This window comes from Chaetodon auriga, chromosome 12, assembly GCF_051107435.1.
Source record: "Chaetodon auriga isolate fChaAug3 chromosome 12, fChaAug3.hap1, whole genome shotgun sequence".
NCBI classification, from domain to species: Eukaryota; Metazoa; Chordata; class Actinopteri; order Chaetodontiformes; family Chaetodontidae; genus Chaetodon; species Chaetodon auriga.
Window position 1 is genome coordinate 21091634 of NC_135085.1, and position 27608 is coordinate 21119241.

General features: G+C 41.7%; 1 protein-coding gene across 4 annotated transcripts in view; it reads right to left on the minus strand.

Annotated features, from left to right (window-relative positions):
- LOC143328956 (guanine nucleotide-binding protein G(olf) subunit alpha) overlaps nucleotides 1–27608 on the minus strand; it is a 43052-nt gene that overhangs the window by 12731 nt on the left and 2713 nt on the right. For 2 of the 4 annotated variants that reach the window (XM_076744515.1, XM_076744514.1), the window contains exons 1-5: nucleotides 18823–19621; nucleotides 18482–18554; nucleotides 17646–17700; nucleotides 17350–17469; nucleotides 10373–10470 (exon numbers count right to left, since the gene is read on the minus strand). In XM_076744515.1, the coding sequence (XP_076600630.1) occupies nucleotides 10373–10470; nucleotides 17350–17469; nucleotides 17646–17700; nucleotides 18482–18554; nucleotides 18823–18961 (485 nt within the window). In that variant the 5' untranslated portion in view covers nucleotides 18962–19621. Of the gene's footprint in view, nucleotides 1–10372; nucleotides 10471–17349; nucleotides 17470–17645; nucleotides 17701–18481; nucleotides 18555–18822; nucleotides 19622–27608 lie in introns of those variants that run through there. The other 2 variants (XM_076744512.1, XM_076744511.1) reach the window with 1 other exon arrangement.

A 27608-nucleotide genomic window follows, 5' to 3' on the forward strand; every position in this document is an offset into this window, starting at 1 on the left:
TACGTTGCCAATGAACAGGTGAGAACAGCAGGGTCAGAGGAGTAGATTATTCCAGAGGTTCCAATAAGCAGGAACAACTTCTAATTCAGCAGCTGTGTTTTTGATCGTGAGAGCTGCATGTCTTCAAATGCACAGGGTGACAACGTGTATGCTGCTGGTTTCTATATTTTATGGTCTACAAAAAAATAAAGTCAAACTCAACAAACTTAAAACAAAAAAAAGAGGTTCCATCTTTCTTTTTCTTGTGACATTTACTTTATCATGTGGTCCGTAAAATGTCTGAAAATGGTGAAAAATGCCCATCTGAATTTCCTCACGCCCAAGGTCATCAAATGAGTTTTGTCTGACCAACACTGAAAAACCAAAATATGTTTAGTCTACAATCACATATGACAAGAAAAGCACCAAATCCTCACAACGAGAAGACGGAACGAGGGAATGTCTGGCATTTTTTCTAATCAAATAATCGATAAATCGACTTGTGTGAGCTCAGTTTTCTGGTGTTTATGCTCCAGCAGACACAGACAAAGACAAATTAGCAAGTGACATTAACAAAGGAACATGCAAGTACATCACACCTTTGTTTAACTAGTAGCAGCTGTTGAAAAAAAAAATGAAAAAAACAGGTGTGGACTTGAGTTACATTTCTAAATAAATATTGCTTTAGAGTACAGTGTCACTCTGAAGAACCACGACCGCTTATGAGGAACCGGATGTTCCCCTGATATAACATATTCTTTTGTCAGGACACTTTAAGATGGGGCTCTTATCTATTTGGTCAGTGCAGAGGAGAAGCTCCAGAATCTCAGGTTAAGAATACATACAATAAATCATCCAACCAAACTGTTGAACCACGGCTTGTGCTGGAGCCAAATGTTTACTTAAGCTAGCCTCCGAGCTACCTCCTTCAGCCTGGCCTGATGAAACAGCCAACGGCTCAAACTGTCTAGGCAAACAAACCGCTGTGACAGAAAAATAGAAAAGGTTTCTAAAAATAGCTTTGTGACCACATTCCACAGGAGGTGAAAGTTGAGGCTTGTTTGACTAGTGGCGGAGGTGGAGGGAGACCTTATGCCTGGGTGTGGCTGGGCACTGCTAACTGCTAGCCGCACTGCTAGCCAGGCCTGCAGGCTGCACAACCTGCGCTACAGCACACAACCGGGCTAAACTCTGAGCGGGCCATGTGACACAAAAACATGCTAATGTTGATGCTAAACACACGTGGTCATGTGCTTTTTGATGGATTTTGCATGGGTCCGAGTCTGCTGCTGCTGCTCACTCTGATAGGCCGGCTTGGCAGCAACAGGGAGACAGTGTGGAGCTGGGAGCCCCTGTCATGATTAGACAGCAAAATGTCTCCTCGCGTGTCAAACCCTGCTTTGATCAATCCAGCTCCCTCCTCTCTGTCTCTAGCAGTGGCAGAAATGGTTGAACACTGTGTGTGTGTGTGTGTGTGTGTAATACGGGGAGACAGAGCGAGCAGGAAAGCATATGGGTGCATTCATACACTCGTGATGGTTTGTTTTATGTCAGGGCATTAAGGGAAGAGAAGGTATGGCCAGGCAGTGCGTAGTCAGCTCTCCCTCACACACACACACACACACACACACACACACACACACACACACACACACACACACACACACACACACAAAACCAACACAGAGGCGTTTTGTGTCTCACCTTCTGCTACTGACCTTCCCTTTGTTTACAGCGCATTGCCGGGATACTCCCTTTGATTCGGCTGCGCACACGTGACCCTCCGCCAGTTTCTGCTCTGCAGTACTGCTGCTAAAAATAGCCTCAGCTTGCCCTGGCTCCACAGCTAGTTTACATAAGCTCTAAGGGGGGTGGGGGGGAGGTGGAAGGGGAGGGGGAGAAAAGGGAGCGACAGAGAGGGGAGAGAGAGGAGGGGGAGCCTCAGTGAAGAGAGAGAGAGAGGGAGAGAGGAGGAGGAGGAGGAGGAGGCGGGGGTCTATGGACGACCATTCCACAATCTCTGAGCAGGGAACCTGCAGCGCCACTGCTGTCCTCCAGCAGTCTGTGCCTTTACACTCCTGGTCAACAGCAGGGTGTGTACGTGTGTGAGTGAGAGAGAAAGGTATGTGTGTGTGTGTGTGTGTGTGTGTGTGTGTGTGTGTGTGTGTGTGCTGTGTGTGTGTGTGCGTGTGCGTAGTCGGCACACAGGAACAGACTCGCAGATATCCGCCATTCACCAGCCTCGCTCTGTGTCTCTGTCTGTCCTTTAAAATGGACGCACATTTTAACCCAAAAATAAAAATCTATTTATAGATCCGATTCCCCTTCTTTAAGTGGAACAGAAATTCCAGCTTTTCTCTGCAACACCGTTCGCATTTCACATCAGAGAGACAAAACTAGCAATTAACAAGAAGCTAAAAGCAATCTAAGCATGACACAATGTGTGTTGTGCGAAAACCGACGTGAAAGTTATTCAGCATGTTCACAGGAAGGAGAAGGCAACTGTGGTGATTTCTGTTTGGGGTTTCATGCCTTTGGATATTGATTTAGATTTTAGACAGACTATTCAAAATATATGCCATTTTTGTCCACGGAGCAGTGCTTACTTTCAAAAGTGATCCAACTCATTGACTAAAGTAAATACAGGCTGTCAGAGCCTCTGGTCTCTAGAAACAAAATAAAAACACACTGGCAGAGTAGCTAATCTTGTGACATGTAGCATGCTATGCCGGGCAGCTTTAGGCTCTCTTAACTGTTTCCAAATGTCCAGGCAGGCTGAGAGCTTTCTCAGCTCGACATCTACAACTTTAAACTACCACGGTACCTTCACTGACTCGTCAAACGGCCAGAGAAGCCGTGGACAGTTACAGTAACACCAAATCTCTGGCCTTTAATGTTAAACTGTACACACTTTCATATGGGGAATGACATGTGTTCTCATGTGTTCTGCAACATCCTCTCTGCTGTCGCTTTTTGGCCTCAAGAGAGAGAGAGAGAGAGAGAGAGAGAGCAAGCGAGCGAGAGACAGAGACAGAGGGAGAGTCCCACAGGGGGCTCTAACAACCTTAAGGACAGTGGTTTGAGTAGATGGAGTCCCACTGAGCTTCCAGTAGATCAGATTCTACAGTTCAGATCAAAACCACTCCTTCCTTTCCTCAGAAATCATGCACACACACACACACAGATATATTCAGACCCATGCATGCACGCACACACACACACACACACACACACACACACACACAGAGATATATTCAGACCCATGCATGCACGCGCACACACACACACACGCGCACACACACACACACTTCCATAGTGCCCCCTTTGATTATTTCTCAGTCAGCTGACAGCAGGGTCATCTGATTTTAGCAAGTGACACAAAGGTTTTTGTTAATCTGGATTAAGGCCTTTTATGATTCTTTTTTATGAAGAATTTATTTACAGTCGTGTAGTTACAATTATTATTTGAATTGTGCCCTTGTAAACATTTGAGTTCACACCGCTGATTCTCTTAAAAGGCAAAAAGAGCGGACACAGAATTGACTTGAAATAGATAAGAGTTTTAATAAACTGAACTGAAAACCATTTAGGCTATTTTTAAGATTTTGTTTACTGAAAGCGGCTGAAGCAGCCAGCAACTAAAACATATGAGCATACCAAAAAATAGATATAAACATTAATAGTTTAAAATGCATTCAAAAGCACTTCTCTGAGTAAAACCGGTGTTGTTTCTGGAATCAGGATATATTTTAGTGGCCTTGCAAGTCCAGTCTTTTAATTTTGTTCTTAGTACCAGTGTTTGACTGCTTGGAGCACGCTGGTTGTGCTGCTACATCATCCCTCATTTTTGTCTGAGGCCTGAAGTTTGCGATACTCAATCCCAAATCACAGCTCATTAATTCTACGTTGTTTTTATTCTCGTAGCTACTAAGAAGCTCACATTTCTCTCTCGCTCTAAATTTCCTCCTCTTTTCGACACCTGGCGCATCGCTGCCTGTCTGGTGTTCATTGTTTAACAGGACTGGAGTTTTCTGCTCGTCCATCACGGTAACATCTTTGACCCCTCTGACCCTGACACACTCTCGGCTTCATGCTTTTTAGACGCATAAATTTAAACTGTGACTCCTGATTTCTTTGTCAAATGATGCGAGCCATAAGGAATCAGAGAAACGTTATCGCACGCATCAGTTCAGAGCGCAGACCGTGTCACAATCAGCCTCACCCCATGGTACGATACTGTGCACATGAAATCAGCTAAAACACTGAGAAATGAAGCAACTTATTGGTGACAGAAAAAAGCAGCAGTGACATGCATCCGGTGTATAAATATCGCTCTCTCGGGCTCTTCTGTGAACAGAAGAGGCTCCTTATTGAGGAGAGCCACTGTTTGCGAAGCGTAGCCCCTCTGTTTCTGTAGGCCCTTCAGGGGCCGGGGCTGGCTGACAATGCCGGCCATTCTTAGCACTTTACTGCCTCAGATGACTGTGTCAGTGGCCCCCAGGCTGGTGACAGAGTCCCGTGACCAGCACTACACCCCAGCCCCAACCCCAGCCCCAGCTCCAGCTCCAGCCTAGGCCAAGAACTAGACCAAGCCTTAGATATATCTCTCCACAATCCCATCTCCAGGACTCTGGGACAGCTGGAGATCTGTCCAGTCCCAGCTGCACTCCTCCACCCCGGACCAACCACACCACATCACATCCTGACCTATGATGGCGCTTTCAGATTTAAACGTTTGTGATGAGTTTTGTTAGGTGAAAAACTGCATCAATCTCTTTAAACTGAAATGTTTACAAGTCCTGTTTATGACTTCTTAAACCCTGAGAACAGCAGATGAAATATTTATGTCATAAAAACATGTCACTCTATTCTTTGTCAGATAATGGAAATAAAAGCCTTCTCCTGACAGGAGGAACAAGACAGGGTGCTCAAAGTACATTCTGTATTTTAGAGCTGCAAAGATTAGTTGATTAATCGATGAACAGAGGAGTAATTGGCAACTATTCTGATGATTGATTCATTCGATCAGTCCTTTTTTTTAAACTGCAAGCATTGGTTCTGAACTCTGTTCATCTTCTCTGAGAAAAAGATTTGGCCAGACAAAATAAGATAAAGATGAGAACTTGCACTCTAAGAATCTATGATGAACATTTTTCACTATTTTCCAACATTTTACACACCAAACGCTTCAATAATCTATTAATCAGCAGAGGAATCTATAATAATCATTAGATGCAGTCCCTACTGTACTCCACAGTGGTTTTAGTATGATCTGTTACATTAAAAGACTGAAACAATCTCTAGGATGGTCATTAAAAACAACTTAATAAGCCATTTCAGACTGACTGTACTAAAGGACAGATTTGCCAGAGGTTTCACATGTCAAAATGTTCCATATATTTCAGGAGTCAGGACATGTTGTTGTGATTAGCATTATTTTACAGTGTGTGCCGATGACATCCATTTTCCAAACCACCCTGAATAGGCCACACTTTTCCTCAGTATCTGATCTTTGGCCCTTCTATTTAATCCTTATTAGGGTCAACGCCGATGGTGCCAAAGAGTGTGAAATGCCTCTGAATGGCTACAGAACAGAACAATCTGACATTTGTCTCAGTGGGAAGGTTGAGTCAGGGCCAAGTCTCATCTTCCTGTATGTTTTGAATACATGTCTGTATTTACTGGTGTGTGTGTGTGTGTGTGTGTGGGTGTGTGTGTGTGTGTGTGTGTGTGTGTGTGTGTGTGTGTGTGTGTGGCATGATTACCATAAAGTCTGGATGGGATTGTGGGGATTAATAACTGGACAGAGATGATCATTTGTAGTGAAAAGACAGGGGTGTACAAGAGTATGAGTAACATTTACAGCAATGGGTAAAGCAAGCAGGGTTGCAACCAACAATTATTTCAATTATCAATCAATATGCCACTTATTTTCCTGATTAACTGATGAATTGTCTGGTCTACTAAGTACCACAAAATAGTGAAAAATGTTCAACACAATAAGGCCCAAGGTGGCGTCTTAAAATTGTTCATTTTGTCTGCTCAATGGTCCAAACCCTAAAGATATTCAGCGAACCATCACATATGACAAATTTGTGAAATCCTCACAACTGAGAAGCTGAAACTAGGACATGTTTGGCATTTCAGTGTCAAAATGACTTGAACAAATAATATAAGTAGTGTTACAGACAGCAGATGACATTTTTTGATAACTAGTTGAAAAACTGTTTCATCATGCTTGTAAGATCTTGCAAAAGATCTTGCAAAATTGATCAAAATCTCATCATTCCTATCATATAGCAGCGTGCCTCTGTGGATTACCAGCTGTAAAATTCATTCAGGACACATGAAGCTCGCATGTTCGAATTTTCTCATTTGTATCCCTTATTTCATACTGCCAAACACTGAATATAACTGCATATTGGTTAACTACAATGACCACAATGCACTGTGCCTTAGGCAAAAAGCATGGTGTGCCTTAAATAGGCTGTGGTCTTTTGACTCAAACTAATCAAGAGGAGGCTACAGTCGGCCACTCAATATGTTCTGTAGGTAGCATCTAAAGCAAACTGAAGCTGCATCAGCCATAAACTGCATCTGTTTCACAGCCTCATTTGTTGTTACACTCCCAGACTCGAGCTCCATCCAGGGCCGCTATCCTCTGGTCCAGTACATGCTCCTGCAGCCTGGCTTCCCAGCCACAGAACACACCAACACAGGGAGAGCTCCATGCCAACCCAGACAGCATCTAACACAGTCGTCCACAACAGTAAGACATACCTTAGTATGTGAATTGTGTCATATCTGGTGGGGGACTGCAACAGCCACTCAGCACCGGAGGAAAAAAAGGCAGGAGGCCTGGAGTTTAGATTGCGTGTGAAAAAGTGTTTGATTTTGCCGTTGACACATCTAAGGCATTGCAATGGAACCAGCCCGCCGCAGCTGAAAATAGCTCATAATCAATCAACTGGCAGACACATATCTGTGCTCTTAAAACGTATAAATGTGCAATGCAGAGGGCAGATCAATGGGTGACAGGATTCCAAAAGCATCGATATGGACATGCTCTTTGGCATAACAAGTGCTCGCCATCGGCCCATACTTATTTCCTGTGCCTTTGTCCAATGGGCTGCCCAGCGTTAGGCCTGCTGGAAAAAATATCTGCCAGTGCAGCAAGGTCTATGAAGGACAACACAGATGAAATGGCAGAGGTAACTAATTTGCCTTCACAAAATCTAGATACGACATAAAGCTACAGTAGATCTAACCAAATGTTCTTCTGCCATGATCTTTTTTGGTGGTTTTATGACAATATATCTATTGTGTTTGACTGTTAGCATGTAAGGCTGCTGCCTGCGAATCTGTTCCTCCCACAAACAGCTACATGTAGGCCAACTTCCTCTTTAATTTAGTCTCTGAGCGACTGAAAGCACTTTCATCACATTTGTGATCCAAGACGTAGCCTACAACACAAACACGAGTGTGTGGAAGTTCAATCCAAAAAGTACGAGAGAGCAGGTGTGCAGAACAAAATAAAAGATGAAATGAAAGCTTCCTGGACTGACTGGAGGATTGTAAGAGTGGGTTGGGTCAGTGCTAGCTCAAAGGCAGCTAGCACTGAGAAAAAGGACCAAAACAACATAATAGACATTTGCCAAACAATTTAACATGTGTTCAAATACAGCCTGAGTCCAAAGCTATGACCTCTGCTCCCTTACTTTCAACCCAGTTGGCTGCTGAAGCCGTCTAGCACCGTTTCCCTTCTTCCAGGAGAGTCACTGACAACAGTTTACAGTGTAGTTTAGTGGTCGTAATAACAATAGGTGTGTAGATGTGTGTGTGTGGCCCTTACACACAGACAGGTCTGCTGCCATGTAGAACAGAGTATCTATGAATGCCCTCCGTCCACATAGTTCATACAGAGGTTAAAACTGAGAGAGGAAGTAAGTGAGAGGCCATGCAGTCTGACAAATTCCAGACATCAATCACACACACTGACTATAGAGGCATATTGTGATGCTTCTACTCAGCAATGAGATTTCAAAATGATCTGTTCATGTGGAAACTGCTCTGAAAATCAAGGTAGATATAGAGATGTTTTAAGATAGATCATCTATAAACATCCAAACATCATCTGTTTTATCACTGAAAACAGATGATCTGTTCTATAACAAGTTATTTTCTGGTAATTTCACAGAATCACAGATACCTAAATCATACCTAAAGACAAGGGAGAGCATTGAGGAACAAGACAACTATCATACAAACAATCTGCCACACAAGCAGGACAAACTCAAAACTTCTGAGGCAGAAAGTAAGAGCCACCAGACGAGGACTGCAGAACTAAAATAATACTAAAGTCCTTACCACACACACAACAAGATAAATTTGTTAGTTTCATGATGATTTGTTGGTCAGACATACAAGTGCTCACCAGCTGTTAACCAATCAGGAGCGGCAATATAACAGCCAGAAAGGCGATGACAGGAGGACAGCAAGAAGGGCACAAAAGAGAGAGAGAAGCAAAAAAATGGAGAAAAGAAATGAATGACATTGAAGAGCAGGAGGCTGGAAACAGGGAGGACAATCTGGACTTCAAATAAACAATTAAGCACCGGTCGTTTGGCAGTATTCTGCCGTTGGAAGAGTAGATGGATCATAACTTCCATGCATAAAAAACTACTGGCTACTTACAACGTAAGGACACACAGCATAGGGACCAAGTTCAACGCCAATACATTCTACTCTAACACCATATATACCAGTACCACTCAAGTTAAATGCTGTATACTTTTCACTGTCTTCATTTTACTCTATTAATGTCACAGAACAGCTGTATTTTCAGTGATTCAGCGCATTGCAAGCCTTGGTGTTTTCACTTATTTCTATCTAGAATGTACTTTCTGATTTCAACATTCACAAAGACCACTGCCTTTACAGAGTTCAGAAAGATGTTTATGATAGCACAATATTATGTGGCATCACTTTGTAACTGGAATATTGACTAAAACAAACACGAGATCTTTTTTTTATACATATTATGCAGTTGTACTGCACACAGACACAGACTGACTCAGAGCAGCAAAGACAAACACAGGCCTTGGACTGTAACAGCTCCACCTTACAGATTCATGTGACTCTCCAACCATCACCTGACTATCTCTCTCCTTTCTATGGAAGCTGCTTTCAGGCAGAGCAACCAGGGAAGACTTGACCCGAAGTCAAATTTATGTTCACTGAACGGAAGATATGTATTCAGGAAAAAAAAAAAGTACAGAGACTGTTTGTCTACACGCTATAACATCTTTAAAACATCACAGTATCCATGTAACGCAGGCTCACTGTTCGCTGACAGCAAGACAGTATCCCCAGTCACTGATAAAATGTGCCTTTGACCTAACCCTGAGAGATGAAGGGAGTCAACCTTTGGGATGAGAGGGGACAACTTCCAGCAGACTGCACTCCTGAGTCTGTACCATGTACGTGAACTCATATTTACATGTGAATCCAGAGGTAAGTAAGAGAGGAAGCAGAAGAAGAGCACTGTAATCAGCGAGTCACTTTGCATATCCAAACTTCCTTTTACAGGCAATAGGGGGACCCTCCCTCCCCTGTGTACAACCCGCACCCTACGGTGGCCCAAGGTACTGTAAGAGCCATCCAAACAATGTGGCCCACCGTGCAGAAGCATAGGCTTCTGTGCCTTGCCACACTGAAGTTATCAGTATTTCCTAACTACAGTATCTGGAGTACAATTGTATTAGGAAAAACTCTACATAGATAGATGGCAGCCCAAATCAAATCATGACCCACATAGCTTTTGTCCAGCCTTAGAGACACTGAAATGTAGTCTATTAAACTCCACAGGTAGGTTGTTACCTAGAGAACCTAGAGAAATCCCAACTTAGAACATTTGGGATTTTACATGTGTAAATAGACAAATATTACAAGTCAATACAAGTCTAATGAATTCACCAGATGGGCATTTCACCGCAAGCCACACCGGGTTTTGCATACTGCCACGGTGAAATGTCAAACACACTGTCATGAGGAGATATATGTAGAACTTTCCAACGGACGAACACAAACTGCAGCTTGCCTTGCCACACCCAGAGTAAACATATGTCAGCCATATTCATATATGACACCAGCGCACACCGCAGAGCTTTCACGACAAACACGACACAAGGAGGACAAACAAGGCAGGGATGTGACAACAGTTTACAGGCTGTAAAAAACAAAACAGCTTACTTGTTTCGTTCTCACTGTATTATAGCTGCATGAATAACTGATTACATAATGTATGTAGTTACAAACAATCGTCTGGAAACCTGCGAGTATCCGAAGCTCATGCAAATCGCACCACAAAATGTCTTTATGTTTTTGAACTCACTATTGTGCACAGTCGATGAGCTGGTACTCATTGGACCTCTCGAAGCATGCCTTCACTCCTTCGTCGTCCCACAGCTTCTTTGCGTGATCAAAGAACTCCTGAGGAGAAAGAAAGACAAAGATGAAGACGACAGCAACACTGGACAGCAAAAAGACTGAACAAACCTGGAGTATAATGTCATGGTGGGAAGTTCAGGGGCCTGCACGCTGCACAGAGTAAACCCACCTAAAGTTACTTCACGAACAGCCTCCTGTGAGCTCATGTAAGCCCTCATCCTTTACAGTCCATAGGTATGATGTAAGGAAAGACTCATCAAAGTATGACAGGATCTTGTCCAGAGTCTTAAAGTAATGCCACTTAAATAGCAGTATCTATGTCACGTTTTTGTATACATACTGTGGAAAACATAGGTAAATATAGGTAAGTATGCCATGTGTTGAGTGACTTACAACTAAGTAGCTTTTACTATGACTAAATTTAAATAACATGTTCTGCAAACATTTGGAAATCTGAATGTGTACTTTGAAAATACGACTTGAAGATGTCGAAACTCGTGCTGCCATGACAACGGCACAGCTAAATAAACCGAATGGAAAATTATATTGCCCATTTTGTATATACAAAGAAAACTAATTGGACACATACGCAGTTTCTCATCTGCACTTACAGTTACATATAGTGCAGGCACACATCTGCACCGCACAACCACTGTCTTCTACTGTTGGTCACACTGCTGTTAAGCTAAGATTAGCTGCCTTGCTCACAGGCACTGCATTAGTCGGAACAAAGAGAGTCGTTACAATATCAAATTCAACGTGTATTTATACTGTACTTTACTGAAATCTAGTAATGTATTTTACTGAAATCTCTAGCATACAGACTGGAAGCAGAGGGAAACAGCTAGCCTGCTCTAGCTCTAAGAAAAAAAATACGATGAGCAACACGTGCTGTAACTATTTCCTGGAGAACAACAGCTGAGCACAGTGACCGTGGACAGATTCCCAGAGTCTTGTCGTCAAAATGAGGTTGCTAGGTTTGGTACTGTATTGGCGGCGATCTACCCATGAACCTGTGCTCATACACCCCATCTAGCAACCCGTGTAGCCAGTGATGCTGCACAAACATACTGATAGATATATAAACTGCTCACATTAATAGTATAAGTAGAACTACATGTGCTGAAGCCCAAAGCGAGTGCAAAGCAGCACTTACACAGCTGACTACAGTAACTCAGTTACAAATGGTCATATGAATGCTCTTCAAAGTGTCGGCCACTGTTTCTTACTTTCAACACCTTTTCATTAATTCCCTTTCAAAGGAAAAGAGGGTCACAACAAACTTGTAATGTAATACCCTTCTCTTACACCATAGCAGAATAACTGTAGGCCACCATGAATTCTATATTTCCAAAAAAAGTACAAGAAATAGCTTTTCTGTACTGTATACAGTAGCATGAGTACTTGCAGTTAGTTACTGTACACATCTCTTAGCAGTAGCAGAGAGAGGTTTCTTATTCACTTCCTCGATACAGGTTATACAACAGTTCCTGAATTTAAACTCATGGCTTTCTGGTCACAAGCGCTCTTCTCTAAACGGTACGCTAAAGCAACAAAAGTCGTTGCACTCAGATGCCACAACCTGACTGTGATCAAATTCAGATTACACCACAGAAAATCAGAAACGGTTAATTACGTCTTGTAAAATATACAAATATAACCAGCACTGCTGCTACGCAAAAACCATCCATAGGTATGATGCTGTAAATGACTATACAAAGTTTCACTGGGAGCGTTGTGAGGGAAACTCATCTTATCAATGACTTTGAGACGTTTCCCAGGACTCTCTGTATGCCCTAAACAAAGACGATTGCGCTAATATCCCTCGTCGCCTCCTGTGCACATGTCTTTCAGATGGGCTCCTCCTCTAGCCTGGAACGACCACATGACTCTCTGCACTCAGCACTGGCTCTGCGCTCTAACTGGGGAGAGGGTGAAAGTAGCCCCGAACCAGAGAGAGAGAGGCAGAAGGAGCCTGATAAATGATCACATGCTCCGGGAGATCTCCTCTCGGCAGAACCGGTGATTAAGTTCAATATGGAGGAAATCCACCAATCCAGTCGGCAGAAATCTCAGACATATATTTGATTACTTGTTTTGTTACAGATGAAAATACAGTAGGCTCACACTTCGAGCACAAGTTAGGAATAACCTAAACACAGATGCTATCGTGTTAGCTGTGTTTAAGCGCGGCCTGCATATCAACACGACACCCACAGTTAATGTATCATACATTAGCTCATCATTTTCAATCCTCCAACCATAGTTCAGTTTTTCTGTAATGTAGCATTTACCTGCTACACCAAACACTTGATTAACAAAGAAAATGGGGCCTTATTTGCTTTCTTGCCTGCATTTGCTTCCACTTCTGTGACAGTGAAACTTCAACATACACCTCAACTAAGACTCAACAGCGCTGATTATTACGTTCTTCTTCAGGTCTTTACGACAGCAGACATCGAGGGGATTGAAAACTCAAAGAAGGGCCCGACAAAGCTAGCAAGCACTGATACTGGATGGAGGGAGGACAAGGGGTGGAGGGTGGAAGGGGCATAGCGCGAGAGGGTTGGGGGGGAAGAGTATGGTCCTCAGGGCTCTTTTCCACAGAGGCGTGTGACACTGGGCCTTTGAATAAATGCAGTGTGTGCTGCAGTGCCCTACAGAGGAACTGATAACACAGAAAGAGACCAGGAGGGAATTTGCTTTAACACAAGCTTTTTTAACTCTTTCCTGTGCTCTTCCCAGTCCATTTCCACTCCCCTTCCATCACCAGCCAAGAGATGCCGATTCCCTGGAACCTCTGCTAGGACCAATTCTCAGTTCAGCCTTAGCTTCAGTGTTAATCAAGTTGGGTGTGTGATGTAATATTTCACTTGAATCATATAGGTCAGGCTGACACAGAGAACAAAATGGCCTAAATCTGATTCGACTTAGCAAAACAAAGTTGGGGAGCAAATGGCCTGCATCTTCCGTCGCAAGGGGACAGTGAATTCCTTTGGGTAAAGTTTGGAAGAGACCTTTGGCCTTAGAGCAAAATGCACAACAACAGCCACTAACCTCAAATCCCTCCATACATAGACAGCCAGACAACCAGCTGGCTCCTCAGTAAACCATCATCACCGCATTTATTGGATTTGAATAGAATATCTGTGTTAGGTAACAGTCGCCCAGCACAGAGAGACCTGACTTTCATGGGTTACCTCAGTTAAAGAGTACAGACAAATTTAGCTAAAAAAGAGAACAAAAGCAAAGGAGAGAGGGAGCGACTGTTCGAGACTGTTCATCTTTCATAACACGGTTCCAAAAACGGAGCAGTCCTCCGTGCCACCCTTTGCCCCACATCACAGACCCTCAAGTAATCAATTAGAGGGAAAACAAACTTCTAGGACTGAAGCTGTTCATCATGAGGAAATCACCAAGAAGCTAACGACAAGGGAATGCTATAGAGGTGTTACCCTTCACGGCTGTAGTGAAGAACAACAGCTGCAGAAAGAAGGGCACTCGCCTTAATCGAAAATCAGAGTTGTTGAGTTGATCGGACACCACACAACATTAAATAAAGTTACGCACACTGACAGTGGCTGATGTGCACATGTTTAGCCACGGTGTAAGATTTAAACCATTCATCAGTACAGTAACTCTGCACCCAAACACAAAAATAGATCACTTCAGCAATGGGTGTGGCTGGATATGATACGAAGCTCACCTTCCACAACAGACTGTAATTCATATCCTGAAGAAAAAAACCCCCAAAACACAAGAACAAACTTCTGTGGACTTAATCCTTGTGTTTTCGTTGAGCGTGTATATAAATAACACTGACGGGTCTCAAATGCTACTCAATGGTGACAGTGACCTGCTCGTTTTCACATCATACGGACAGGACTACATGTTGGATTCAACATGTCTGACAGAGAGTATGCGACATGGCGCAAAAACAAGGGCTGCGGCTCATTTGAATTTGCTCCACTTCAGTCGGCAGACACTGACGGGTGGCTAGCATAGCGACCACAGTGGCATTTGTTCCATTTGCATAGCGGACCGTTTGCATCGGTGCTTTCTTTTCCATGGACCTACTGTTATCCCATGCTATTATGGGAAAGATTTGACAAAAAAGAATGATTTGATGATAAAGAGTACAGGCCAGCAAAACTAAGCCTGTCAATTTTCATATACAACAAGGGGAAGTTTCACGACGGTGCACATAAAGAAAAATCCACCCTGTAAGTGGACTTTGCACTTTCAGGCCTATTCTGTTGTTTGGAGGCGTATATTTCATATTCATGATCTATCTGTACCATAACCAGCCAAACATAGATCATGTGACTTACATACAGAAACCATCCAGGAAGAAATCCCTCCTTTAATCACTTAGAAGAGACACCAACTTCTCCACCAACAGCACCTTCAAAAGACCATGACGCAATGCAGCCATAGCTCTGTTGCTTGTCGCCTTGCTATTTGACAAACCAGACACAGCACACCACAACATTGTTCTCTCTCAGGGTCCCTTTTTTTCTCGACTGGAAATACCTAACTACGCTATCACGTCAAATTACAATGCCCACGAAAGTTATAGAATGTGATAAAGGAGGTAGAGAATGCAATGTTTATGCAGCAGAGACAGAAAAGTTTGTCAAAGATTTTGACCAATAATGCGCACGAATAAGTGAAGGCCTGAGGAACTTTTCTTTTCCCTCGTCAAAAATGTTCTTAGGAGAAAAAGATAAGAATATGTTGGGATTTTTTTTTTTTTTTTTGGGAAGCGCATCAGCCAATAAGAGAGAGCTTAATGACTCACCTCCATCGTCACCACTACGCAGTAAAGCATTTTAGTCACTGAATGGAGTGTAAAGACTGTCATATCATCTCAGTAAGGTATGACAAAGTATTTCTGATTTTGATGATTACACCACGAAAATTAGAGCCAAAGCAATTTTCTAGTAACTGATTAGTGGATTGTAAGAAAACTATTTTGATAATCGATTAATCACTTGAGCAATTTTTCAAGCATGCCTTTGACTGGAGTCCATATCATTGAAATTTGAATATTTTTCAGTTCTGGACTATCAGATGGATAGAAACAACGAGACATCTGAAGATATCATCTTGGGCTCTGGGAGTCTGTGATGGAACGTCTACATAATTTCCAATCATGTCATAGCCGAAACAATTAAACCAAGAAAACAATTGGCAGATTAAATAAGAAAAATAATGTTTAGTCGCAGCCCTAGCAAAAACTTTAACTAAACTAAAGCTACTACTATATCTCTCTCCACCTATACACATACCGCAAGTAGTTTAGGAAAATGAAGGAGGTCAAAAATTGTCTATTTACAGCAGTAACTCATCACAAAATAACTACTGAAATTGTTCCCTGAACATCATATTTATCAAGAGCTGGTTTCCCTTTAAGATCAGACTGGGACAGATTCACTGTGACATCATCTCTCCAAAAGTTTCCAGGTCAAACATACTTCCATATCTCACAACGGCGCCAACAGGTGAAAGCCACAGGTTACTGATTGGCAGTGTTCCTGCGCTGCTGTATTGGATATCATGCCTGGTGGCACTAAGTGACAATGCAGTGGTGACACTGACGGCACAAGTGAAGCCTGAGACTGATGACAAGCACAGACACTCCAAACAGAGCCATGTTGTTCCCTTTGGCCTGGCTGGGCCTGGGAACTCAACGCTGGCTCTCCCCATGGCCCCGGCCCTCACACAACACAGCATCACAGACTACTGCTGCCCTGTTAACACTCACTGTGGGATGTCGGGAAATTAACACCCAAATCCTTTTAATGGAGATTCTTGTGATGAAGATGTAAATAAAGTTGCTGAGAGCGAAGCTGGGAAACATCATGCTAAGATGTAAAGCAGCAATGCAAACACTACTCCACTTCCACTGAAGTGATAGTCTGGGTAAGACCTGAGAGCAACTGCAAGAACCCTCACAAAAAAGGCAAGTAAACAGCCAGATTTTGAGGCCTTGGTGGAAAGTCATACGTCATAATTTGGCTAAGAGATAAAACTCCTCGGACACAACTTGATACATCAGCTCGTAATTTCACCTCTTAAAACAAGCTTCTGCACATTAGAAGAAAAAAACCTGTTCTAACTTAAATATTAAGTACCTCACATCACTGTCAACTCCAATACAACCAACAGCTAAAGGGATGATCAATACAGCAAAAGGAGATTAACCCTGTTCTTGATTCATACATAAGAGCATGTTCATACTTAAATTTGATTCTCATAAAAGCCCAAAGTGCATAACAAAAACAAAAATATTCAAAGCTCCCAGAGTCAGAATCCACAGCTCTTTGTTAATTTGGCATTCCTGTTTAGAGGTGCTGCACAGCCGGTGTCAAACAAGGAACACTTTAAAATTATGTAAAACATTGTCTACATTTCCAACGTATGACCTCGTGCTATTGAATGGCTGATCACACAAAGAAAAGAATCCCATGTCCAGCTTGCATTCAAATCCACATGCAGTGCATCTGCTCCAGCTACGAAGGGGAAGCAAACCTTTAACAAGCACTTGAATCAACTAACTGTTGATTTCAGACAAGTTAGCTGACATTTGCATTCAGAATTTCATGTCTCCCAGAGGAAAAGCAATGATCTTAGCTTTGTTTTGTTAAAAAGACCCCACCATGTCATAAAAACAAGTAACTTACAGAAGAAAGACAACATTAAGTCTGTTACAGCAAAATTGTTTCTGACACCCCTGAGCTATATCAACAAGATCTATATTGTTGGCTATAGGGCTCATAAAAACAGCAAATGCTCTCATCACATACCGCAAACACAAATGCATGCTGAAAAGACAAAAAAAGCACATATGGAGCTTACAAATCCAGCCTGTCACACACTTCCACATCAGCACACACACAAACTTTATGAACGTCTTACCTGTGAATAGTCAAAGTCAGAGAGAGGTGCTATGCTTTTGATGTATTCGATTCTGAATTGGTCCTCTGGGTTGGCTAGCGGGACTGGGGGTATTAAAGTGCTCATCGCAGACACTATAGTCTGCAAAGCAGAAGTTGTGGGAGAAAAAAAAACAAAAAAACAAGCATTAAGCAGGATGAATAGAGGGAAAAAATCCGTAAGCCCGTATAATAATCAGTAAAATGGGATTGCAGTGGGATTCAGAGTAACAACAGAGACATTGAGCACATTTGGGAAGCGATACAGATGACACTCACCACTATGGCATCCTTCACGTTTTTCCGAATATCTTGGATTTTCTGTTTCTTTTCTCTGCATGGGGACAGGACAGATACATGAGGCAGCAGTTACGAAAACATCAACCACAGCAGACCACAAAAGATTTATCATCAAGGTGGTTATGAGTAAGACAGGGGTTACAGCCAGGTTAGACTCTATTCTAATACAATTATACATACAGCCCAGGTGTTAGCTGGGAGTGTGCATCAGTGGAGGGCAGGTGACACTGAATTGGGGTTTCGTAAAATGCAAAACTAAAGGGATGTGATGTGCTGTAATTAAGTTCTTTTAATTTTTTTGCAACATCATGCCTCCTATCCTCTAAAACCCACCTTCCTTAGGATAAAAACTTTGAATTCACACATTTTTATACAGTTACAGGACTCTGACATGTACTGGGCCTGTTTCAAATAGACCACTGGTCAGATCAATGCCATGCAAGGCCTTGCAGCAAAACAAATCATCAATAGGCCTGTGTCGATCACAACCTTTCGCCCTCTCACATGAAACAGGAAACAGTGAATTATTTGGCATCTGTGTGACACTGAGATCCTCCCATATGTATGATAACTGTACGTGTACACCAAAAAGGAGGAAAAAAGGGAGAGGTGGGGGGGGGGGGGGGGGATATTAGCTGCTTTGCATGGGATACTGGGCCCAACAGGCGCTGCAGTGCCTGGGGAAAATCCATTCACAGGCTATATTCTGGCCTCGACAGTGTTATTCATTGGGAGCGAGGCCATAAAAATAAGCATGAATATAATCTTTAAGGCGTTCATGTGGCTATTTAATCAGTGTATTGAACAGCACTCACTCCGCGTTGAAGCCGTTGACGTGTAGAATCCTCATCTGCTTCACAATGGTGCTTTTTCCGGACTCTCCCGCACCTTCGAAAACACACCAAAAATATATATGTATACATAAAAATATCACCAAATGAACACGAACAGGGGCGTTCAGGTTAGCGTTAAAAACCGTACACGTTTTGGAAACGAAGCCAGTTTAATTGTAGGCTCCGGAGCTTCGCTTCCATCAATATCCACCCCCATGACATATTATTGCAAGCGCTGTCAAATGGGGCTACGTGTTCGGTAAACGAAAGGGATTACGGTTAGCTTACATTTCAGATAGCCATCACATATAAATCAGCCTTACCCAGTAATAAGAGCCTGTGTGTGGCTTTATACGCTTGTCTTTCCTTTTGCAACTGTTTTTCTATCTTTTTATTAGCCTCTCGTTGTGCCTTTTCGTCGATGCGTTGATCTTCAGTCTTGCTGTTGCCCAAACAACCCATCTTCCGTCGCCCTAACCCTTCCTTGTGGAATCGTAAAAAAATATAAAATAACACCCGGGATGATATCGTGGTTTAAAATGACACAGGAATGAGTCTACTGTAAAATAAAAAAAAAGGAAAAATCTCTGCGAGGCTTCTCCGTCGGAGGGAGGAATATGTTCCCCGTTACAATTCCGCTTTAGCCGCAGCCAACCGTCATCCAAACCGTTTGTTAGTTTACAAAACCAACGAAGAAAAACGACTCGGTTCAAGAAAGAAATATCAAAAATACATATAAATAAGAAGAGAGAGAGAGGGTTTTCAATTTCTGGGAATCCAGTCAACTGTTCCTATCGCGTCTCCAACCCCTCTCTTCTCTCAGTATTTTTTTTCTATCTGAATTTCTATCAGTATTTCTGTCTCTTTAACTCAGCACTGCCTCTCTCTGTGGCACCAGGAAGTAGCCGTGGACCGTGGAGGTGGAAAACAAACCTGCGTTAAACTGTAACATTAACAACCCGCACTCGTATAGCATTTTAGAGCTTGTGTGGCAAAGCGAGAGGAGCCATTCCCATTTAGTCCTTCGCTATCCTGCTATCAAAGTAATCGGCAAAGGGGTGGAAACCCGGACGCCTCTCTGCTGCTATACAGAGGGGCTGGGTCTCTTCTTCTTCTTCTTCTCCTTCTCCTTCTCCTTCTTCTTCTTCTTCTTCTTCTTCTTTTTCTTCTTCGTCTTCTTCTTCTTGTTGGCTTCCAGTCAGTGTGGTGGACCTGACCCAAACTGGCACCCGTCTACAGTGTGTGTGTGTGTGTGTGTGTGTGTGTGTGTGTGTGTGTGTGTGTGTGCGTGTGTGTGTGCGTGTGTGCGTGCGCGCGCACTGGGCTTTTCCTATCTGTGTGCTTCATACACTACAGGTCTGGGGGCCATCAGGGTCGTCCTCCAGAGAATGTGGACTGTTAGTACGTAGTGGAGGAAGTACTCAGTTCCTCTACTTAAGTAAAAGTAGTAATACCACAGTTTAAAAATACTCTGTGGCTTTTTTTGTCCAGTCAAAAGTGCAGAGTTATAAGACACAGAATGAACTTAAAGAATCAAAAGCTTAAGTATTCATTGTGCAAAATGGCCCTTTTAAGAGGTTTGTACTTGTGGGTTTTTTTATTCATAACATACTTAGATCTGTTGTTGCATTGCCATGTAAGCTGCATTTATTTTCATCTGTAACCATGCTTCATATTTGTAAGACGACAGTTTAGAATTGTTAATCTGTATTTAGCAACTATACTGTACTGTGGTAAGACGTTCATAAAGTAAGAAGCACAATATTTTTCTCTAAAATGTTAGTAGTAGAGGTATAAAGTAGCATGCAAAGCAATTACTGACATAAAGTACATGTACCTTAAAATGTACTTAAGTATAATGCGTGAGTAAATGCAGTTCAGACAGAAACAACATGACACAGAAGTGACTTCTAATGTACAGTAAAGCAGCTATGGGATGTAACTGAGTACATGTACTCCATTACGTCACTCAATTAAGAACAATTTTGAGGTAATGGTACTTTACACAAGTATTTCCATTTCATGCTACTTAATACTTGCACTCCACCGCAGTTCAGACGAGAATATTGCAGTTTTCACTTGGTCACATTTATCTGACAGCTTTAGTTTCTTTGCAGATTCATATTTTACGTACAAATCATACAGTGATGTTATAAAATATGATGCGTGGTTAAAGATTAAGTTTGTTAGCTCTACCTTGATAAATCACATCAGTAAAATGCTGCTAACGTGTTAATGCATCAGTAATACTGATCTAATATAGTATAAAACTCACTTTCCTGAATTATGAGTAATTTTAATTTTGATACTTGAAGTACATTTTCTGCTATGTAACAACTGTAATTTCATTTCATTTTCTGTTAGTTTATACTTCCACTAGTTACTAGTTACTTTGCAGATTAAGATTTTACATAGAAAACATATGATGAGTATACAAATTATGATGCTCATGATCCAGTATGATAATATGCAACATTGTAAGTGACAGGAGTCACTCTGGTGCAAGAGTGCTGATATGTTAAGTCCATTCTGCTGATAACACGTGTGCTTTTACTTCAGAAAAAATCTGAATACATGACTTTAACATGTAATGCAGTGTTTTTCCATTGTTGTCTTGCGACTTTTACTTGAGTAAAAGAGATGAGTGCTTCTTCCACACTGCAGTACAGACAGTAAATTCACAAAAATCTGCTCAAAGAGGGTCTTTCATCGAATGTGTGTCTATTTTAGGCTCCTTTGACAACAACTCAACTATCCTATAGACCAGTGATTCCCAACCTGGGGGTCGAGACCTCTGCTTAAAGCTCGTGACATAAACTCACAACGATAATTAACAAGATAAGAAACAAGGAAAAACGCATTACTACTAGTTTCTTTTTTCAGACTTTCTTCTAGAGACATTCTTTGTGTGAATTCTGGATCCTATTACCTCTTCAAGCCTCTAAAAATGATTCAGAATAAACAACCTAAGAAAGAAGAAATGCATACTGTTTGGACTGCTGGTCATAACTCACACACATGTACAAACAGTGACAAGTGGTGGAACGTAGACGTAGTTTATGTGGGGTTATAAGCCAAAAAGGTTGCGAACCATTGCTATAGGTTATACATCATGCTAACTGGCCATGAATAGCATGAAATGATCATTTCCCCTCCTTTGATTAATAAAATAAACACACAAAAAATCCTAATAAAATCATGAGCTATATACACTCTATCATGTTACTGTAAAATCGAAGTGATACCATATGAAATTAAAGTGCCATTCAGTTTGATGAGGAAGTCATCATCAAAACATCCACAAAAACACCTTCCCAACATAATTAGTACAAGAATATTCTCATCATACCGAAGGCAATAGCATTTAGTTTGACAAGGTTTACAAAAAACTCCACATTGAACACAATATCAGTCTTATGGTGGTGATTTCTTGAAGAAATAATCACCTTGTTTCACAAACTCTATGTCCTAATTTTGCCAATAAGAGAAATAATAGTGCCAGCACATCTCATGCCAACTTTTTTCATCAATGTTTACCTGCCAAAGACAATGAAGTAACTTAAACACTGAACAAGAGAGCAGCACAGGATGGATTTGCCCCAGAGGCCCTTCATCTGAGAGCTTGTGTTATTTGTATACACCTGCTGTCGTACGGTGACAGACAAACTCATTCTCCTTATTTCAAACAATGTATGTTAATCACATTTGACAAGGTTTCAGCTCCAAATATCTAAAATAAAGGGGGCAGGCATCATAACAAGTGCACTCTCTAAGTGCAAATCATGCTTTTTCCAATAAGGAGGAAATGGAAAAACTCACTTTTGTGATCACTGTCTGATATTTATGTTTGACTTGATGTGGCTTCCTCTTCTCGAGACCAAAACGGGGTGTGGGGTTGTAAAGGCTTGACTTTTAACTAACCAACATGGCACTCTGCACGTAGACTACCATTGTGTTTCTTGCAGGTAAAAGTAGCAGACCAATTTCCTTATTGATGCTTCTGTCAGCAAGGGTGCATGAGTGAGAGAGAAGGAAGTCCTTCTCATTCAAGAGCAACTGGTAAAACTTGGTAGGCTGCCCTTAACATTGAGCTAAGGCTAGCATGCAATGCTACACTGGTGCAGCCAGGGGAAAAAAAAACAAAAAAAACATTACATGTGCTGTATGCTTATATTGCAAATGCTCATGGGTCACCGAAAAGCACGAGGCGGCCGCGAATGACTATTTGTGCAACGTGTAACAAGCAGTGTGCTGTTATTGTTTCCTTTATGTAAATGCAATGCAAATACTCGCCTCATGTAGTGACATGAGTGCAACAAAGTTGTGCAGCATGCAAATCGTAACTGGAACCCTGACTTCACCTGTGCTGGTGTGAAAATATCACCGACGCCACCCTCCCCTCCCTCACCAAAGAGGAAAAGAGAAAATCCTGTCTCCCCACCTCTGAAAGCAAGGTCAAAACAAGTGACTGGCCCACATCACTCTCTAGTGGTTAGAGGCAGCACAGCATACATGCTGAGGCTCCTGCCGGCTCCATGTGAAGGAAACAGAATCCAGGATTTTCTGTATGAATTATACTTTTTATGAAGTACTGTCAGATATTTATGTTTTGTGTGCAACGCTGCAAATTTCACTCTCAAGACAATACAGGCGAATAAGGTAAAAAATCTAACTGACAGATAGCACCATGAAACTTCTCCAGCTGATTACTTAGTCCAAGACAATTACTTTTTCTTTCTGATAGTGTTTGTTTAAATATGTAAATGAGGCATCATCTCATTAAATGTGCACTCATTTGCAGAAATGTGAATATTGGATTAAACCAAGACACATTAGAGTCAAAGGTCTTCACAGAGGGAATTTTGGAAATCTCTTATTAGCACTTTTCTCCACGTTTTTAGGAATAAAATGTTCTAGAAATGAGGTTATGAATGATATATGAACAAACCCCTCTGATAAAACCTTGAGAATATAGAGAGGAAATGTCAACTATGACCAGTGCATAAAAAAACATTTTCACCTGTACTGTCTAAAGTCCCTCTTCACTCTGAAATGTGTTTTTCTTATTGTGATGTTTAAGTTTAAGTCTGAACGTTTCTTCATGCTCTGACTTTAAGACGTGTGCGTTTGAGCGTGACGTTGTGGCATTACAACTAGTTTTATACGCTAACACACACCGAGAACTGGCCTATAAGTGGAGCAGGAGGCATCTTATGCTTGTGGTAAAACCGTCTCAGGCACAAACTATTATCCAAAGCAGATTATTCCTCAATGCCTTGTCTTGTATGTCTGTATCATTCTGATATCTTTAAGGAACGGCTGCTGTTATCTTTCATGATTAATGTCTCTGTCCGTTCGTGTGCATGTGCAGTGTTGGGAAAAGTTTCTCAGATCCGTCGCTTACATAAACATGGCAATGCAAGACTCTAAAAATACTCTACTACAAGTAAATTCTGCTCTCAAAGTCTGACAAAGATGTCTTTACTATTTTCAGACTGATACCGGACTTTTGATTCCCACACCCTGGCAATGTAAGACCCTTAAAAATAGCTGATAATCAATGACCAGCTCTCAATGATGCACAGTTTGATTTTGGAAATATACCAGAGGCTCTGCGAAATGATTGCCTTTTAATAAATACATTAAGTATAGTCAAATATATGGGCTTTCCAGCTGGGTAAAGAATCTAACAGCCAGTGAGCTGCTACAGTAAATCTAACAATATCTGACACTTAAAGGACTTCTTCTCTACGTGTAAATCTTCCACACTTCCTTACCAGCCCCGACTGTAACTGAAGCACGTACTGTAAAAACGGGGCACACATCCAAACGATATCCAGCTAAAATTAGCCTCCCTGAATGTTTTTTTTTTTTTTTTTTTTTTTTCTGAAGCCAGAAAGAACTTCATGGCGCTCTCTGTGGGGACGCAGGCTCTTGATAAAGTGTATACAGTAAGCAAAACCCGGAGAACAAACATAGTCCAGCGTCCTTCTGGTGTGGTGTGGTTCACTTTGATTCAGCTGATGCAGGGATATGAGACAGCTCACACCGCGGCCCTGCTATTAGTAACACAAATACGACAATAATTCATACCCCAGTACCTCTTGGTGGTTATTACATTAAGTGAGAACTCTGTGCAGTTAGTAGCAAAGTTCAGCAATGGTCAATGATAAAACCCATTCAGACAGAAGCAAAGTTCACCTGACTGTACTTCAAAGGGAGGTGGGGCAGCCGGGCTATACGTCCCCGCAGGACAGTGGCACAAAAAAAAAAGAATAACCCTGACAAATCACAACAATCAGTGACTTCCAACAAGCTATTCATTGGCCCGCCTGCCTCGTTTCAGCCAGGGTGCCGCGTCGCCAGCAGCCTGTTCGGCCTCGCGCCGGTAACGAGGCCGAGACGTGGGGCGGCCAGTAAAGGACATCTAGAAAAGCTGTACGAGATATCATCACGGGTCTGTCCAGAATCTGATCCAAGAGACCTAACAATAAAGTCACTTCCTTTCCAAGAAATAATAGGAACTTGCCTTCCAGTTCCCATCACTGTATTCCTGTGTTCATGTACTGCAGTATAAAGTCTGAAGGAACTCTATTAAAGGAATTCCCATTTTCTGAATCGTCCTCCTGCTCAAACATGTTTAACAATGTCTTCGTTGACGTATTTTCACAAGCTTTTTGTCTTTCAAACAGGACTGTGTTCATATTAATTGGAAATCTTTCAATAGGTTTCATGACTGTAAAGATCTGAACACAAAATCTGTCACGTGCTTGACGTCACGTGTCGAAATCACTCATAAAACTCTGTTTGAAGGCAGCTGAAGTCTGGTGGTCACTTCACAGCTCTGCCTCGATCAGCATCAAGCATCCTGCTTTGCAGTGAATAGATGGTTAGAGGAACGTGTTGATCTGTGTAATATGGAGAGAGCAGTTGGCTTTCTTAAAGGCAGTGACGGGAGCCTGCACAGCCACTTTACTTCTGTTATATCATCAGTTATATATTCATTACAGCTGCAACTATGATTGTTTCTATTATCAATTATTTGATTATTTTCTTAATACATAGTGACAAATGCCTCACACGTTCCCAGAGCCCAAAGACAAATATATTTATATGGGAGGAGGTGGAACCAGTGAAGGTTTGGTTTTCCTTTAAAATGATTTCAATGATTAACTGATTATCAAAGATGGACAATTGCTTAAGAGTCTTGATAGTTGGAGCCCTGTACTGTTTTATTGCTGTGCAGCGTCTCACAAAACAAAGGAAATAAATCAATAAATCCTATATAGTTTAAAAAAGTTCAATCAGGCCACCTCACTTTGATTTATTTGATTTTTGAAGCTTCAGTTCTGCAGGTTTCTTGCATGTAACTTAAACAGTCTTGTAAAACTAAAAAACTAAAACTAAAACTACTGTCTACTTTTAACACAAGCTGGAAGAAGTACTAGATATTCAAGAAATGTAGCAATACCACAGTGTACAAATAGCAGCAACTCTGTTACATGTGAAACTCGGGCATTTCAATTTTCACTTCTAATAACTGATTATTAATATGTTTCATTCATTTATCATCATTTTAAAGTTCCAGCTGGTAAAGATGCTTTAACTACTTCACATACTTTATCTGCTGGGTACTTTGTGAATTTACCCCCAGGATCAATAAAGTTTTATCTTAATCTAGAATATTACATCGTAATTTATTTGTCGATTATATTTTGTATTATTAAAAACCACCAGTGCTTTTAACTAACCGTGCTGCATTTCCAGAGCATCAAGAAAAACTGTTTTGTCATTTCTGTATTTGAATATGAAACCTTAAAACTCAACAATATGAGACGTTTATCACCAATTATTTTAGAACTATTTGACAGGTATTTTATAAAACTTATCCAGAATCTGAGAGTTGAACTGTGTCTAAAATGAGCTTGTCAGCTTGCGGCATACGATACCGAAAATCTGATTCAAAATGATGAACCAACTCTAAAAATGGCTAAAACTGCACTCCAGCTCCAGCACCAGCTGAACGTGGCGGCCCGTTAAGGATAAACAACACTTCCTTACAGCTATCATTATTCAACTAAATACCTGCTGCAAATACAAACAGATAAAGTGACCCAGATTAGCCGGCATACGTTGCCTTGAAATGTAACACTATTTGAAAGGTGTCCACTTTCAGAGGAACACAAACCACCTCAGTCCTCTGGCATGCAACAGGAGTCCTGCTGGAGACCTGGAGGGTATAAAGTCCCGAAGGCCTCTTAAGGAAAACCAGAGCCGGCCTGCGGCTCGTGCCGAGGCTCCTGGGTGCACCAGGACAGGTCGCTCTGGAAAATAATTATGATTCTCTAGCGGTGAAGAAAGGCGACAAAACCATAATGACAAGCTGGAATGACACGGTGACACGGGTCGTGCACGCTGTCCAGCTTTCAACAGTGGCTCACGGAAGAATGCATGACAGAATGCAGTGACTTCATTAGGATGAGCCATTTCTTCCTGTGTGTGATTATTGAGAGCTGTTTACTCGAGAAATTAAACTGGTAGCCATTTATTAAATAGAGTAACGAAGCGTTACACTATTTAAAGCAAAAACATGCAGCGCGGCGTCAAGTGCGACCGTCTGAACTGAAAGCCGATGAGTTCTATTTTTACTGTAAATGTGTCGGCATTTAAACGTTGTTTTCCGACACTTAAGCTCCTGATCAACACTTTCTCTTTTGGAAGTTTAGCGCTGACCTTTGTGAAAACTTCAGCACTGTGTCGGCCTACACGTAGAGCACAGAGGTGGTTTCTGTTTGTGTGGTAAAATAACACAGCTTACAAGCTTAAGATGCGTAAGCTATGACGAAAATTAAACTGTTTCTGCTTCTGCGCTGAAGAGCGGCTGGAGAGGCCAATGAGGGGAAAGTGGATGTTAATTTTGGAGCCTATCTGCTGTGTGTTCAGGGATGAAACATATAGTCTAAAGAGGTCCGACCTGACACAACACCTCCATGTAGAAACACAGTGCATTTTCCAGGGAGAAGACCTGGATGCTGCTGACCAGTATTTGGAAAAGTCTTGATAAATTACACAAACTATCAATCACAGGATTCCAGTGAGGTAATAAAAT